Source organism: Cervus elaphus, chromosome 30 (assembly GCF_910594005.1).
Source record: "Cervus elaphus chromosome 30, mCerEla1.1, whole genome shotgun sequence".
Classification (NCBI taxonomy): domain Eukaryota; kingdom Metazoa; phylum Chordata; class Mammalia; order Artiodactyla; family Cervidae; genus Cervus; species Cervus elaphus.
In genome coordinates, this window is record NC_057844.1 from 3,599,764 (window position 1) to 3,618,534 (window position 18,771).

Here is an 18,771-nt window from a genome sequence, read left to right on the forward strand (position 1 = left end):
ATACAAACCTCTCTAGCTTCAATCATTTCCCCCAAGAAAACTCATTTGCCTATAACTTTTCTAAAACACTAAACAGTGTGATGGACACAACTGTCAAGGAAGAAATTGTAACATATTTAAAGAAATTTGGCTCAGACGGTAAAGTGTCTGCCTACAATGCGGCAGACCCGGGTTAGATTCTTGGGCTGGGAAGATCCTCTGGAGAAGGAAATGGCAACCCACTCCACTACTCTTGCCTGGAAAATCCCATGGACAGAGGAGCCTGGTAAGCTACAGTCCATGGGGTCGCAAAGAGTTGGACACGACTAAGCGACTTCACTTTCACTTTCTGTTCTGAAAATTTTTAACGATCTAAAATTTAGTGATAAAATTGACAGGATTACTTTCCATGTAAGACCACCTTAAATTTCTGTTTGTTATTAATATTAAAGCAATTAAATCCAATTTAAACTATTTCTCTTTATAGATATAGTACAAACTCTCTAATCAATCCTGAAAAACTGTAACATGTACTTAACAGTTCATTCCTTCTTTTCAAAGGTCTTAGAAACAAAATCCATTGTGAATTGTACTTTTAAACACAACAAATATACACAATAAAGAGCCAATTACCTTATTTTTGACAAGTAACTAAATTCTACTGCTGTGCAACTTATATGACCATCAGTCATCTGTAAACGCAACATTCTTGGTGCAGCCTGAGATTCTTCATTATCCTTTGGTGCAGCAACATTGCGAATTTTTTGAATTTGCAAAACACATGGACCTTCAAGCTGTCAGAAGACAAAGGAATAAGTATCACCTTTAGCCACATCACTGTTTTCATTTTAATCATTCTCTTTTCCTTAATGGTTATAATTTATTATTTATAATAATATTTCAATTAAATAAGCTCAAATTTTACATACATTAGGGGTTTTTTATTTAGATAAAACTTCAAAAAGGTCTTTTGAAGGATTTTTTAAAATATAATTCTGAATTAATTTTCAGAAAACAAAGGAAAAAAATGTTAGGAAAAAAGTTATTTTCTGAATTAATGTTATATTAAAAGATGTTTTTCATCTTATGTGTTCACATACAGCCTCCCTTTTCCACCCATGTACATTTACAGACATTCTGGAATTAAAGACGTTGGCAATTTTTTAAGGGATATCAACTTTACAACAACAGTGGAAAGGACTGTTTTCTGTTCAAAAGTATCAAGTTTAAAGTATACCCTCGGGGGGGTCCCAAGACAGCAGACAAATAGGACAGGGAGACCACTTTCTCCACTATAAATTCATCAAAAGATCATTTGAATGTTGAACAATTTCCACAAAACAACTTGTGAATGCTCGTGGAGGACACCAGACACCCAGAAAGGCAGCCCAATCTCTTCGAAAGGAGGTAGGACAAAAAATAAAAGGCAAAACAGAGACAAAGGATTTAGGGAAAGAGATCTGTCCTGGGGAGAAAGTCGTGAAGAAGTTTCCACACAACAGGAAACCCTCTCACAGGCAGGTCAGTGGGGAGCTTTGGAATCTGAGGGCAATGTAACAGGAAGAAAAAAAAACACAGAATATGCGCCTAACCGCACTACCAGTGGAGAAGCAGCTCAGACACTCGCGTTAGCCAGCAGTGAGTGGAGGCCGGGCAGGGAGGTGTGGGCTGCACTGTCAGTCCTTAGGGTGAGAACCGGGCTTGAATGCCCTGAGGACAATCTGAGGGGGGCTAATGTGACAAAGCAACGCAAACCGCGGCACTGCCAGGGAAACAGAAAAAAAGAAAAAGGACCTTTCCCTCTAAAGGTTCTGACGCCTCATGGTGACCCCTGGCACACTCATAGAACAAAGGCTTCTGCCCTAGCAAATACCAAAGGAGAACAAGCCAGCTGCTGTTTAGGGTCCTCCCTCCCGGGAGGCAGAGATGCAAGTGTGTGACAGCCAGAGCCAGAAGGCAAGGGGCCACTGCAATCTCAGCTCCAGTTGAGACTGCACCAAACTCTTCCACCAAACGGTTAGCAGGCTGCCAGTTGCTAACCACATCTTCCTGGGATCCTGGATGGTTGACATCTGCCAGGAGGGTCGCAGCCTGAGATCAGCTCCCCAGAGGAGACACACGGCACACCTGGGACTGCACTTCAGTGGTACACCCGGCAAACCGAGCGGCCGGGCCCAGGGAGGTACATAAGATACACAGCTAACGTGGGACAGTGCTCTTGCCAAGCAACCAGCCACCTGAGCTGCCTGGACCTGGAAAGGGCACAAAAAGTACAGCTCAGCTGCGTCTGTGCCCTTGCAGAGCGCCCGAGAACCTCAACGGCTTAGACCCGGGAAGTGTACGAAACACAAGGTCCACTTGGGACAGTGCCCTTGCAGAGCACCCTGGAGCCTGGGCAGTGCAGACTGGAAAGTACATGCCGCCCTGGCCTGTGGCAAACCAAGTGTGGTCCCTCCACTGCGAGCACTCCCCACACACGCTGAGGTATTTGTTTGCAATGTCCCTCCCTCTCCACAGGACAGCTAAACAAGTGAGCCTAAAAAGTGGCCACCTTCATCCCCTCGAACCAGGGCGGAACTTATACCCTGAAGAGACTTGCGAAAGAAGAAGCCAAAATAAACAAAGAAGGGGGAAACGCCCTGGAGGGGACAAGGTCAACAGACTAAAACCCTGCAGTAAATGCTGGGACTGCACATCTGAGGGGCACCTGTAGACCTTGAGAAGAAGTACAAGCCGGAACAAGGGGCTATCTGACCCTGAACTGACCCCACTGCCCACAACAGTGCCAGAGAAATCCCCAGATATATTTTTACTATTATCACTTTGTAATTTAAAAAAAAAATTATTTATTGCTCCTTTAACTTTCATTTTTATAGCCTACTATTACCTTTCTGGATAAAAAGAAAGACCTATTTTTTAAAACAAATTCCATATATATATATTTTTTTTCATTTTTCTGACTGATTTTCTTTCGTATTTTTATATTGAATTTTTGAGAGTCAAATCTCTACTCTCATTTTTAATCTTTGCTTTTTTATATTTGTTATCAATTTTGTACCTTTAGAAATCTAATCTTCATTATCCATTTTCACTAAGGGACTTGATTACTGGCTTGACTGCTCTCTCCCCTTTTAACTCTTCCTTTTCTCCTCCCGGTCACGTCTATCCCCTTTCTCCCTCTTCTTTTGTTTATAAAACTCTGTGAATCTCTCCGGGTGTTCCTGGCTGTGCAGAGTTGCTTCACCATTAACCTAGTGGTTCTATCTTCTGTGCTGTATGGATGGAGAAGCCTTGACACTCCTGTAGGAGCAGGAAAGAAACCCTAAGGCAGGAGGCTCAACTCCAGAACTTTAGAATATCAGAAAACTCTTGACTCCAGGGAACATTAATAGACAAGAGCCCACCAAAAGTCTCCATAACTACACTGAAACCAAGCTCCACCCAAGAGCCAACAAGCTAACTAAGCTAATTAGCACCACACTAATTCTCCAGAAAAACACAACCCTGAACATTAAAAGATGGGCTGCCCAAAGCCATACCAAACCCACAGACATGCCCAAACTCACTACTGGACACTTGATTGCAGTCCAGGGAGAAGAGATCCAGTTCCACCCATCAGAACACAGACACAAGTTCCCCCAAGGAAACCCGGAAAAGCCACTGGTCCAACCCCACCCACAGGGAGCAGACTTCAAAATTAAGAGGAACCACAACCTTCTAGCCTGCAGAAAGGAAACCCCAAACACAGCAATCTAAACAAAATGAAAAGGCAGAGAAATATTCATCAGGTGAAGGAATGTGACAAAAACCCATCAAACCAAAACAAAAGAGGAAATGGGGGTCTACCTGAAAAAAATTTCAGGATAATGATAGTTAAGATGGTCCAAAATCTTGAAAACACAATGGAGTTACAGATAAACAGACTAGAGACAAGGATTGAGACGAAGAAATGTTTAACCAGGACCTAGAAGAAATTAAGAAGGGTCAATCAATAATGGACAATGCAATAACTGAGATTAAAAACACTCTGCAGGGAACCAACAGTAGAAAAACTGAGGTAGAAGAGAGGACAGGTGAGGTGGAAGACACAATGGTGGAAATAAATGAAGCAGAGAGTTAAAAAAGAGAAAAGAAAAAAAGAAATGAGGACAACCTCAGAGACCTCTGGGATGATGTTAAACATCACTATGTTCAAATCATAGGTGTCGCAGAAGAAGAAGACAAAAAGAAAGGGATAAGAAAAAACTTTAGGAGATAGTAGTCAAAAACTTCGCTAAAATGGGGAAGGAAAAGTCATCCAAGTACAAGAAACCCAGAGAGACTCAAACAGGATAAACCCAAGGTGAAATGCCCGAAGACACATATTAAACAAACTAACAAAAATTAAACACAAAGAGCAAATATTAAAAGCAGCAAGGGACAAGCAACAAATAACACACAAGGGGATAAGGATAAAAGCTGATCTTTCAATAGAAACTCTTCAGACCAGAAAGGAATAGCAGGACATACTTAAAGTGATGAAAGAGAAAAACCTACAACCAAGATTACTCTACCCAATAAGGATCTCATTCAGATATGAAGCAGAAATCAAAAGTGTTACAGACAAGCAAAAGCTGACAGAATTCAGCACACCAAACCAGCTCTTCAACAAATGCTAAAGGATCCTCTCTAGAGAGGAAACACAGAAAGGGTTTACAAAAACGAACCCAAAACAACAAAGGAAAGGGTAAAGGGATCATACTTATCAATAATTACCCTAAATGTAAAGAAAGTTACCTAAAATAATTACCTTAAATGAAAAGAAAATTTTGGGGTTAAACGCACCAACCAAAAGACAGACTGGCCAAGTAGATACAAACACAGGACCCCTATATATGCTGTCTACAAGAGACCACCTCAAACCTAGGGACACATACAGACTGAAAGTGAAGAGCTGGAAAAGATATTTCATGCAAATGGAGACCAAAAGAAAGCAGAAGAAACAATACTCATATCAGATAAAATAGACTTTGAAATAAAGACCATGATGAGAGACAAAGGACACTACATAATGATCAAAGGATCAATCCAAGAAGAAAATATAACAATTATAAATATATATGCACCCAACATAGGAGCACCTCAATACATAAGGCAAATGCTAACAAGTATGCAATGGGAAATTAACAGCAACAGTAATAATGGGGACTTTAATACCCCACTCACACCCATGAGTAGATCAACAAAACAGAAAATTAGCAAGGAAACACAAGCTTTAAATGATACAATAGACCAGTTAGACCTCATTGATATCCACAGGGCATTTCAACCAAAAACAATGGATTTCACCTTTTTCTCAAGAGCACATGGAACATTCTCCAGGATAGATCACATTCTAGGCCACAAATCAAGCTGTGGTAAATTTTTAAAACTTGAAATCATTTCAAGCATCTTTTCTGATCACAATGCAGTAAGATTAGATATCAACTACATGAAAAAAACTATTAAAAAAACAAAAAACACACTGAGGCTAAACAACACATGTCTGAGCAACAGATCACGGTAGAAATAAAAAAGTAAATCAAAATATGCATAGAAAGAAATAAAAATGAAAACACAACAATCTAAAACCTATGGGATTCAGTAAAACCAGTGCTAAGAGGGATATTCATAGCAACACAAGCCTACCTCAAGAAACAAGAGAAACATCAAATAAACAACCTAACTTTACACCTAAAATAACTAGAAAAGAAAGAACACAAAAACACCAAAGTTAGGAGAAGGAAACAAATCATAAAAATTAAAGCAGGAAAAAATGAAATGAAAGAGACTCTAGCAAAGATCAACAAAACTAAAAGATGGTTCTTTGAGAAGATAAATAATATAGACAAACCATTAGCCAGACTCATCAAGAAAAAAAGGGAGAAGAATCAAATCAATAAAATTAGACATGAAAATGGAGAAATCACAACAGACAACACAGAAATACAAAATATCATGAGACTACTATGAGCTACTATATGCTGATAAAATTGATAACTTGGAAGAAATGGACAAATTCTTAGAAAAGAATAACCTTCCAAAACTGAACCAGGAAGAAATAGAAAATCTGAACAGACAAATCAGAAGCACGGAAACCGAAACTGTAATCAAAAATATTCCAACAAACAAAAGCCCAGGACCAGATGGCTTCACAGCTGAATTCCACCAAAAATTTGGACAACAGCTAACACCTATCCTACTCAAACTCTTCCAGAAATTTGCAGAGGATGGTAAACTCCAAAACTCATTCTATGAGGCCACCATCACCCTAATACCAAAACCAGACAAAGATGCCACAAAAAAAGTGGAGAGGGAGGTGGGAGGGGGGATCAGGATGGGGAATACATGGAAATCCATGGCTGATTCATGTCAATGTATAACAAAAGCCACTACAATATTGTAAAGTAATTAGCCTCCAACTAATAAAAACAAATGGAAAAAAAAATAAAAAATAAATAAATAAATACCAAAGGCGAGATTAAAAAAAAAGAAAATTACAGGCCAATATCACTGATGAACATAGATGCAAAAATCCTCAACAAAATTCTAGCAAACAGAATTCAGCAACATATTAAAAAGATCATATATCATGAACAAGTGGGCTTTATTCCAGGGATGCAAGGATTCTTCAATATTCACAAATCAATCAATGTGATATACCATATTAACAAATTGAAAGATAAAAGCCATTATATTATCTGAATAGATACAGAGGAAGCCTTTGACAAAATTCAACTCCCATTTATGATAAAAATTCTCCAGAAAGCAGGCACAGAAGGAACATACCTCAACCTAATAAAAGCCATATATGACAAACCCACAGCAAACATTATCCTCAATGGTGAAAAATTGAAAGCATTTCCTCTAAAATCAGGAAAAAGACAAGGGCGCCACTCTCACCACTACTATTCAACATAGTTGTGGAAGCCACAGCAATCAGAGAAGAAAAAGAAATAAAAGGAATTCAGGTTGGAAAAGAAGTAAAACTCTCACTGTTTGCAGATGACATGATCCTCTACATAGTAAACCCTAAAGGTATAGCCAGAAAACTGCTAGAGCTAATCAATGAATATGGAGAAGGAAATAACAACCCACTCCAGTATTCCTGCCTAGAGAATCCTGTGGACAGAAGAGCCTGATGGGCTGTTGTCCATAGGGTCACACAGCGTGGGACATGACTGAAGCAACTTAGCAGCAGCAGCAGCAATCAATGAATAGAGTAAAGTAGCAGGATATAAAATTAATACACAGAAATCCCTTGCATTCCTATACACTAAGAATGAAAAAACAGAAAGAGAAATTAAGGAAACAATCCCATTAACCATTGTGATGAAAAGAATAAAATACTTAGGAAAAAACAAAGAAATGGGACCTAAATAAACTTAAAAGCTTTTGCACAATGAAGGAAACTATAAGCAAGGTGAAAAGGCAGGCTTAAGAATGGGAGAAAATAATAGCAAATGAAACAACTGACAAAAATTAATCTCCAAAATAAATAAGCACCTCATGTAGCTCAATACCAGAAAAACAAATAACCCAGTCAGAATGTGGGCCAAAGAACTAAACAGACATTTCTCCAAAGAAGACGTACAGATGGCTGATAAACACATGAAAAGATGCTCAACATCACTCATTATTAGAGAAATGCAAACCAAAACCATGAGGTATCATTTCACACCAGTCAAAATGGCCACCATCAAAAAGTTGACAAACAATAAATGCTGAAGAGGAAGTGGAAAAAAGGGAACCCTCTTACACTGTTGGTAGGAATGCAAACTGGTACAGTCACTATGGAGAACAGTGTGGAGATTCCTTAAAAACTTGGAATCTGGTAAAGAACTGCCATATGACCTAGCAATCGCTCTGCTGGGCATCCATACTGAGGAAACCAGAATTGAAAGTGACCCCAATGATCATCGCAGCACTGTTTACAATAGCCAGGACATGGAAGCAACCTAGATGTCCACGGACAGATGAATGGATAAGGAAGTTGTGGTACATATACACAATGGAATATTCAGTTCAGTTCAGTTCATTTCAGTTGCTCAGTTGTGTCCAACTCTTTGAGACCCCATGAATCGCAGCACGCCGGCCACCTGTCCATCACCAACTCCCAGAGTTTACTCAAATCCATGTCCATCAAGTTGGTGATGTCATCCAACCATCTCATCCTCTGTTGTCCCCTTCTCCTCCTGCCCCCAATCCCTCCCAGCATCAGGGCCTTTTCCAATGAGTCAACTCATTACTCAGCTATAAAAACAGAACACATTTGAGGCAGTTCTAAAGAGGTGGATGAAACTGGAGCATATTAGACAGAGTAAAGTAAGTCAGAAAGAGAAACAGCAATACCATATATTAACAAATATATATAGAATTTAGAAAGATGGTAACGATGATCCTTTATGAAAGGCACCAAAAGAGATACAGATGTAAAGAACAGATTTTTGGACTATGTGGGAGAAGGCGGGGTGGGGGGGATGATTTGAGAGAATAACATTGAAACATGCATATTACCGTATGTAAAACAGATGACCAGTGCAAGTTCGATGCATGAAGCAGGGCACTCAAAGCCGGTGCGCTGGGACAACCCAAGGGGTAGGGTGGGGAGGAAGGTGGGAGTGGGGTTCAGGATGCGGGGACACATGGGTACCCACGGGGGATTCATGTTGATGTATGGCAAAAATCACCAAAAGATTTTAAAGTAATTATCCTTCAATTAAAATAAACTAATTTAAAAAATTTGTATGGAGGAGGGTAATAAGTTGGCCTCAAGCATAGATCATATTATACACAAGATTATTACTGAATGCCAGCTGTGACTTTCTTTGATGTAGCAGGTTTATTTCTTTTTAATTATTTAATGCAATTGGTTAATTTAATTTAAAAAATTTTGTGATTTCCAGATAGCAAAAATGCACTCATTAAAAATATTTAAAAGAAAAAAAAAAAAAGAGGCCGTTCACTTCAGATAGGTAAGTGGAAGGTTTATAAGTAAGAGAATTCTGTACACAGGAAGTTTGTTTTGTGTGGCTACAAGGTGAGCAGATCTCTGTGGCCATCCATCACAATCTTAAAAGTGCATATGAAGGTTTCAACTGGGTTCAGTCACATATACTGTCCAGATGGCCTCAACAGCACTTTGTTCTCTCAGGGCTACATCCTTAAACCCAGCTCACACTGTGGTAATGGTGGGCAGCACATACATTCCAAGTACAGGAAAAGAGTGAAGAGTCTCTGATTGTCCAGGTCCAGTTCTAGGGTCAACAGGAAGTCATGACCTCTGACTTCCCCTAATGCCTTCTCTTTCAGTATCCTCAAAGGTAAGTTCTAAAATTGAATTTAGAGATACTTGCAGATCTGTAGTCAAAGTGTTCTCCCTATTACAAAAGCCCCCTTCCCTGTATTACAAGAGACATTTCCCCAACGTGTAATAATTCTTTTAAATAAAATCTCTTTACTAAAAAAAATTTAAAAATAAATAAAGTACACCCTCTTGTGGAAGTTAAAAAATTCCAAAATTTAAACTACATAAAATCTAAGAAGTGTGAACTATATTTATTTTCATATTTTCCTCAAGTGAGTTTAAATCTAATGCAATATTATATGCATTGACAATAAGGAGAAGAAATGTTCTCTCTAGCCATATTTTAATCAAAGACAAAAAGAAAATTGATAGGCTATTAACTCAAAAGTTTTAATATAATAAAATCAGTCAGTTCAGCACAGTTCAGTCGCTCAGTCATGTCCGACTCTTTGTGACCCCATGAACCGCAGCACACCAGGCCTCCCTGTCGCTCACCAACTCCCAGGGTCCACCCAAACCCATGTCCATTGAGTCGCTGACGCCATCCAACAATCTCATCCTCTGTCATCCCCTTCTCCTCCTGCCCTCAATCTTTCCCAGCATCAGGGTCTTTTCCAATGAGTCAGCTCTTCGCATCAGGTAGCCAAAATATTGGAGTTTCAGCTTCAGCATCAGTCCTTCCAATGAACACCCAGGACTGATCTCCTTTAGGATGGACTGGTTGGACCTCCTTGCAGTCCAAGGGACTCTCGAGAGTCTTCTCCAACACCACAGTTCAAAAGCATCAATTCTTCGGCACTCAGCTTTCTTTACAGTCCAACTCACATCCATACATGACCGCTGGAAAAACCATAGCCTTGACTAGACGAACCTTTATTGACAAAGTAATGTCTCTGCTTTTTAATATGCTGTCTAGGTTGGTCATAACTTTCCTTCCAAAGAGTAAGCGTCTTTTAATTTCATGGCTGCAATCACCATCTGCAGTGATTTTGGAGCCCAGAAAAATAAAGTCAGCCGCACTGTTTCCACTGTTTCCCCATCTATTTGACATGAAGTGTTGGGACCAGATGCCATGATCTTAGTTTGCTGAATGTTGAGCTTTAAGCCAACTTTTTCACTCTCCTCTTTCACTTTCATCAAGAGGCTCTTTAGTTCTTCTTCACTTTCTGCCATAAGGGTTAGCCATGCCTTGTGGGACCACCCAAGACGGATGGATCATGGTGGAGAGGTCTGACTGGAGAAGGGAATAGCAAATCGCTTCAGTATTCTTGCCTTGAGAAACCCATGAACAGTATGAAAAGGCAAAAAGATAGGACACTGAAAGATGAACTCCCCATGTCAGTAGGTACCCAATATGCTACTGGAAATCAGCGGAGAAATAACTCCAGAAAGAATGAAGGGATGGAGCCAAGCAAAAACAACACTCAGTTGTGGATCGGACTGGTGACAGAAGCAAGGTCGGATGCTGTAAAGAGCAATATTGCATAGGAACCTGGAATGTTAGGTCCATGAATCAAGGCAAGTTGGAAGTGGTCAAACAGGAGATGGCAAGAGTGAACATCAACATTCTAGGAATTCGCAAACTAAGATGGACTGGAATGGGTGAATTTAACTCAGATGACCATTATATCTACTACTGTGGGCAGGAATCTCTTAGAAGAAATGGAGTAGCCATCATGGTCAACAAAAGAGTCCGAAATGCAGTATTTGGATGAAATCTCAAAAACGACAGAATGATCTCTGTTCGTTTCCAAGGCAAACCATTCAGTATCACGGTAATCCAAGCCTATGTCCTAACCAGTAATGCTGAAGAAGCTGAAGTTGAACAGTTCTATGAAGACCTACAAGATCTTCTAGAACTAACACCCAAAAAAGATGTCCTTTTCATTATAGGGAACTGGAATGCAAAAGTAGGAAGTCAAGAAACACCTGGAGTAACAGGCAAATTTGGCCTTGGAGTACAGAATGAAACAGGGCAAAGGCTAATAGAGTTCTGCCAAGAGAATGCACAGGTCATAGCAAACAGCCTCTTCCAACAACACAAGAGAAGACTCTACACATGGACATCATGAGATGGTCGACACTGAAATCAGATTGATTATATTCTTTGCAGCCAAAGATGGAGAAGCTGTATACAGTCAACAAAAACAAGATGGGGAGCTTACTGTGGCTCAGATCATGAACTCCTTATTGCCAAATTCAGACTGAAATCTAAGAAAGTGGAGAAAAACACTAGACCATTCAGGTATGACCTAAATCAAATCCCTTAGGACTATACAGTGGAAGTGAGAAATAGATTTAAGGGACTAGATCTGATGGACAGAGTGCCTGATGAACTATGGATGGAGGTTCGTGACACTGTACAGGAGACAGGAATCAAGACCATCCCCAAGAAAAAGAAATACAAAAAAAGCAAAATGGCTGTCTGAGGAGGCCTTACAAATAGCTGTGAAAAGAAGGGAAGCAAAAAGCAAAGGAGAAAAGGAAAGATATACCCATTTCAACGCAGAGTTCCAAAGAATAGCAAGGAGAGACAAGAAAGCCTTCCTTAGCAATCAAATATAATAAAATGCTATGGCATAATTGGAGAATGAGAGAAAAATCTGCTTATATGTATGAAAAATAAATTTAACAAGCTGATATTTTCTACATTATAAAATATTATACCTTTAAGTACTATCATTCTGACAAAGAAAAAAAGCTTCTTTGTTATAAAAAGACTTTTATGTAATATCTTTTGGTTTATTAGTAATTGTAAATTGTAATATTAGTTCAATATGTATTTTTAACAAAGAGAAAAAGAAATATGAAAAGACATTTACACTTAATTTCTTGAGTATACATGTTCCCAAGTTGACAAATTTCTACCCTATATTTACTAGTATTTTGCCCACAAAGAAATAATTCTGTTATAAATTGAGCCTTAGAGAATATAACTGGGCTTCCCTGGTGGCTCAGTGGTAAAGAATTCACCTGCCAATGCAGGAGATATGAGTTGGATCCCTGGGTCAGGAAGATCCTCTGGAAAAGGAAATGGCAACCCACTCCAGTATTCTTGCCTGGAAAATCCCATGGACAGAGGAGCCTGGCAGGCTACAGTCCATCGGGTCACAAAGGAGTGGGATATGACTTACCAACTAAAAACAACAACAAAAGAAGAAGGGCTAGGATCTTTCAAGAATATAATTAGAGAAAAGAGACAAAAATTACATCTAAGTTTCTGTTATGAAATAAAATTCTAAGTTGAAATAAGCCAACCTTTAACAACAATAAGCTACTGATTCAGAATAAGCTTTTTCTTTTATTTTTGTTAATGCCATTAAAATAAAGTTATTTAAACCAAAGGCATATTATGGTTCTTATAATGTTCATCATTTTCTGTATTCTACTACTCCCAATATTTTAGCCTAGAGAGTGACATATGTTTAGCCTTTGCTGTCCAACAGAGTCCACTAACCATATAAAACTTTTACAATTTCCATTTAAATTAACTAACATTTAATGAAATTAAAAGTTTAATTCTTCAGTCACACAGGCCTCATTTTGAGTATTCTATACCTGCATAACACAAATACAGACTACCCTACATCACTGCAAAAAGGTCTATTAGACAATCAGTGAAGATCTAGACCTATGTGAACAAAAATGATTCTACGGAGTGTACATTCACTTAAGTGTGGGATGAAAACAACTGTTTCTATTTAATTCTTAGTTAACAAAGAAATTAAATACTATTAATACTTCATAATTGGAGCAACAAAGGCACCCTCACTCAGTCCATATGAATTGCAGGCACAAGGCATCTTAACAGAATTTGGGAAAATCTCCATCACAGGGGCATTGACGTGGCACCTTGAGTGGTCTGTTTGTTTCCAATGTACTCTGACAAACTGACATTTGTTTGCACGCAGTTAAATGAATATACTGATAATGTGACCTAGTTTTAACCATTAATGATCACAAAAATGAAAAGTGGTTTTAAAAGATTCTGCCAAAGAAACACAAATTGAAGACAACGACAACCACGCAAAGCAGGACTGTTTTGCTCATCTCCTACAAGTGACTGACCATGAGAACAAAAAGCTAGGAGTGCTAGGGAAGAACACTTGCTCCCAACTCCATGTTTCCTAGCAAGCAGCACGTTTATTTCATTACTCCAACTCTTGGCTTCCCTGGTGGCTCAGCTGGTAAAGAATCCACCTGCAATTCAGGAGACCTGGGTTCGATCCCTGGGTAGAGAAGATCTCCTAGAGAAGGGAACAGCTACCCACTCCAGTATTCTGGCCTGGAGAATTCCACAGACTGTTTAGTCCATGGGGTCACAAAGAGTCAGACACAAATGAGCAACTTTCACTTTCACTCCAACTCTCAGTCTCTTCATCTCTTCTAATGAATTAAATAGTGGCCCTGCCAAAAGATGGGTCCACATGAAACCTGTAAACAAAGTCCGATTTGGAAAAAGGGACTTGATATATCTAATTAAGATCAGTATCTAAAGATGAGATGATCCTGGATTAGGAGAAACACAATGATGAGTGTCTTTAGAAGAGAAGGAGAAATAAACACAAAGACACTGGGTACAAAGGCCATTGAAGAAAAAAAATGGAGGCAGAAGTTGGAGTTACACATCTAGGAGCCAAAGAACACTGAAGACTGCCCACAGCTACTGGAAGCTATGAGAGGGGCATAAAACAGACTCTCCTTCAGAGCCTCCAAAAGGAGCCAACCCTTCTGACACCTTGAGTTCAGACTTCTGGCTCACAGACCATGAAAGAATAAATCTCTGTTATTGTATGCCACCAAGTTTGTGGGAATTTGATACAAAAGCTTCAGGAGACTAACATACCCATTTATGGAATTACTTATCTGATTGGGAAGAATATACTGTAAATGTTGGGCTCATCTTTACCCTTCATTTCTTGGGATCTAAGTAGGGACCCTGAAGAGGAGGTACCTACTCAGCCTCTTCACTGTACTGGCATTGCCATAGTAAATGTATAAATCTGCCAGGTTTGTGCTTCAATTAATGCATCCATTTGTCTCTCCTAGAAGCTATATGTTCCAAATTAATTTTTGTCAATGGTAAAGTTGATCGGGAAGACCCCTGGAGTAGAGAATGGCAACCCACCAAGGGGCCGCATAGACTCAGACGACTAAGCATCTATGCACAGCACATTCTGGCCCACATTTGCCACTTCTTTCCTTCTCAGTCAATTCAAAACCAAAGTAAAACAGGAGGAACTGTCGATCAGACTCTCCTGAGAAACTCCTGAATTACACAGTCTTTTATAGTCCATTCTCAATTTGAAACAACAGGTCTTAAGACTAATTCCACACAATTCAGAAAGATTCCAAAATATAAATAAAAGATCAGATAAAATGATTTTTTCAGTATAATGTTTATAATATGCAATTAATTATACAAAGCAGTCAAAAAATAGGGAAGTACTAGATCTTAATAAAACAAAGAATAAAATGCAAAGATCCTAAATCCTAACTTTAACCCTGTATCTAAAAGCATCCACAAAACTGTATGAGTACTAACTTGCAACTCCTTCTTCAATTAGTGTCAAGAGCAACCCTGAAGTAAAAAAAGATATCCAATTTAAATGAAAGTAATAAAAAACAAGGACTACTTTTTCCCCAAGATTTCTTTAACGTTTGATATTCACTTTTACATGAGCAATAAGGAGCAAGTAAAAGAAATTATTGCAAAAATTTCAATAGTTAAGAAGGAAGAGCTCTAATTTTAATAAACAATATGAGGTATATACTGGAAATATTCTCTGAGACCAAAAAGAAATGATCTAGGCTTCATTCTTTTCTTTCCTTTGGTTGATAGACATCTGTGTCTTTGTCATCTATGTCATCTGAACTCTAACATGTCAATTGATATGGAATATCAGATTTAAATGACTGTATTCATTTATTAATTTATTGATCATGTTAAATAATATTCTTATTTACAATCAGACTCTCCAAAATTTGGATGACATAGAACCACATACCTATAGTCTGAACACAGCGATCAGGAAATTATTTAAATTTAAACATTCTATGATACTATGAAAAATCTGCTAGCCATTTATTTTTATAATTTTATCAACTTCCTTGAGGAATGAATTTATCAATACCTAACAGCACAAGCATCACAATTTCTGTCAACCCTAAAATAGGGTTGTAAACAAAGAAGAACTTCCTGAGTATGATTCAGCTCAGTTCATTCGCTCAGGTGTGTTCGATCCTTTGTAATCCTAAGGGACTGCAGCACGCCAGGCTTCCATGTCCATCACCAACTCCTGGAGCTTGCTCAAACTCAAGTCCATCAAGTCTGTGATGCCATCCAACCATCTCATCCTCTGTCATCCCCTTCTACTCCCACCTTCAATCTTTCTCAGTGATAGGGTCTTTTCTAATGAGTCAGTTCTTCTTTTCAGGTGGACAAAGTATTAGAGTTTCAGCTTCAGCATCAGTCCTTCCAATGAATAGTCAAGACTGATTTCCTTTAGGATTGACTGGTTGGATCTCCTTGCTGTCCAAGGGACTCTCAAGAGTCTTCTCCAACACCACAGTTCAAAAGCATCAATTCTTCGGCGCTCAGTTTTCTTTATGGTCCAACTCTCACATCCATATATGACTGCTGGAAAAACCATAACTCCGACTAGATGGACCTTTGTCGGCAAAGTAATGTCTCTGCTTTTCAACATGCTGTCGAGGCTGGTCATGGCTGTTCTTCCAAGGAGGGAGGGTCTTTTAATTTCATAGGTGCAGTCACCATCAGCAATGATTCTGGAGCCTGAAAAAATAAAGTTGGTCACTGTTTCCATTGTTTCCCCATCTATTTGCCATGAAGTGATGGGACCAGATGCGATGATCTTAGTTTTTTGAACGCTGAGTTTTAAGCCAACTTTTTCACTCTCCTCTTTCACTTTCATCAAGAGGCTCTTTAGTTCTTCTTCACTTTCTGCCATAAGGGTGGTTTCATCTGCATATCTGAGGTATCTCCCAGCAATCTTGATTCCAGCTTGTCCTTCATCCAGCCCGGCATTTCGCATGATGTACTCTGCATATAAGTCATATAAGCAGAGTGACAATATACAGCCTTAATGTACTCCTTTCCCAATTTGGAACCAGTCCGTTGTTCCATGTCCAATCCTATCTGTTGCTTCCTGACCTGTATACAGATTTCTCAAGAGGTAGGTCAGGTGGTCTGGTATTACCAACTCTTGAAGAATTTTCAACAATTTGTTGTGATCCACACAGTCAAAGGCCTTAACAGTCAATGAAGTGGAAGTAGATGCTTTTCTGGAACTCTCTTGCTTTTTCAATGATCCAATGGATGTTGGCAATTTGATCTCTGGTTCCTCTGCCTTTTCTAAATCCAGCTTGAACATCTGGAAGTTCTCAGTTCACGCACTGTTGAAGCCTGGCTTGGAGAATTTTGAGCCTCACTTTGCTAGCATGTGAGATGAGTGCAATTGTGCGGTAGTTCGAACATTCTTTGGCACTGCCTTTCTTTGGGACTGGAATGAAAACTCACCTTTTCCAGTCCTGTGGCCACTGCTGAGTTTTCCAAATTTGCTGGTATATCAAGTGCAGCACTTTCATGGCATCATCTTTCAGGATTTGAAATAGTTCAACTGGAATTCCATCACCTCCACTAGATTTGTTCGTAGTGATGCTTCCTAAGGCTCACTTGACTTCGCATTCCAGGATGTCTGGCTCTAGGTGAGTGATCATACCATCATGGTTATCTGGGTCATGAAGATCTTTTTTGTATAGTTCTTCTTCATAATCTTGCCACCTCTTCTTAATATCTTCTGCTTCTGTTAGGTCCATACTATTTCTGTCCTTTATTGTACCTATCTTTGCATGAAATGTTTCCTTGGTATCTCTAATTTTCTTGAAGACGGTGTGATTAAGTTCTTATAAATCTTCCATCATTATTGCAAACTGCATCATTATTGCAAAAATTAAGAGAATAAAAAAGTTTTATCCTCCACAGTCCTTTTTAAGTAGTTAAAATCACAATTTATTTTTCTTTACTCTGTCACTACTTCTGAAAGCATTTCCTGTGGTTTCAGTGGAGATTTTGAGAGGCTCATTTTTTCATAGGCTTATATTTGTATCAAGAGAAGTTTTTGCTAGACTATTTACATCCCTACCTGAGGATCCAAGCATCTGGGTAATCATTCAAGTTGCCTTGAAATATGAAATATTGGTTCTCCCTTTAGCTGCTTTAAAAGCCTGGAGGATATATTTCTATGATGCCCTCCTTCTTACCTACTTCTTTGCTCTGTCAAAATAACTGAGTATCATTTTTATAAATTTGATAATAAAATAGAGGTAAGACAGGAAACGATCAGGAAAAAATAGTATTATCTGTCATACCCTCTACCATCCTAAGGATGGTATCAGACTCAATAAACCTGGAACAAAAAAGAACTGTTTATTACAATGTTAGAAATTTTATAACTTTCCTCATGTCACCCATGTAGGCATCTACAGTAAGTCTCAATCTGGAAGACATTTTCCTCCAGAGAAGATCTATATTTGCTTCTTGTAGTAACAACATTGCAGTTGAGAGCCTCAGCTTTGGGCTAGTGGAAAAGTAACAAAGTTAACCCTAGCCAGAATCTCAATTCATTGTAAATTAATAGTACCACAGTAACTCCATAATCCCTTCTACCAGCTTTCATGATTCAAATGCCTAAGATTTCCATGCAGAAAGATAAAGAAACATAAAATTATAAGAAAATATCGTGACACAAGGAAATAATCCATGAAACCTGAGAATCACAAAAAGGTTATTTTTTCAAAAACTCAAGACTCTAACAACGAGTTGAGAATTTAGAATTATAAAACACACACTACAAAACAGTAAGCCTAATCTAGAGAATTTACATAGAACTGTGAAGCTAAGAACTAGGAAATAAAACATTTTGCTGAAGCAAGCATATGAAATTCATAAACATATATCAAGCCATAAACTGCAAATAAAGCTATCTTTCAGTCAAAATTCTCTGGTCACAATACAACTGAATAGAAATCTATAACAGAAAGAAAAAAAGGTAATGTTCTACAATTAAAGAAGAAATCTTAATATAAACTGGAAAATATTTAGGACTTATTGATATTGAAAATAACATGTATAAAACCATTAAGATAGTTAAAGCAGTGGTAGAAGAAAAATTAATAGCCTCCAGATGTTTATATTAGAAAGTAAAGGAAAATAATGAGTTAAACTAACCAGATGCAAAGAGAACAGAATGAATTCAAATAAGGTACAAGAAAGAAGAAAATAAAGATAAATTAATGAAATAGCAAACTAAAAATATAATAAAAAGGGTTAACAAAGTCTAGTACTGATTCTTTACAAAGTCTAATGAAATTGATACTGAACAAGACTGACCAAGAAGCAAAGAGTAAAGATGCAATTAAACAATTTATGGAGTAATAATAATAAA

General features: G+C 38.4%; 1 protein-coding gene across 2 annotated transcripts in view; it reads right to left on the reverse strand.

Annotated features, from left to right (window-relative positions):
* TDRD3 (tudor domain containing 3) overlaps positions 1 to 18,771 on the reverse strand; it is a 204,196-nt gene that overhangs the window by 110,204 nt on the left and 75,221 nt on the right. For both annotated transcript variants that reach the window (XM_043892527.1, XM_043892526.1), the window contains one exon: positions 613 to 773. In XM_043892527.1, the coding sequence (XP_043748462.1) occupies positions 613 to 773 (161 nt within the window). The remainder of the gene's footprint in view (positions 1 to 612; positions 774 to 18,771) is intronic.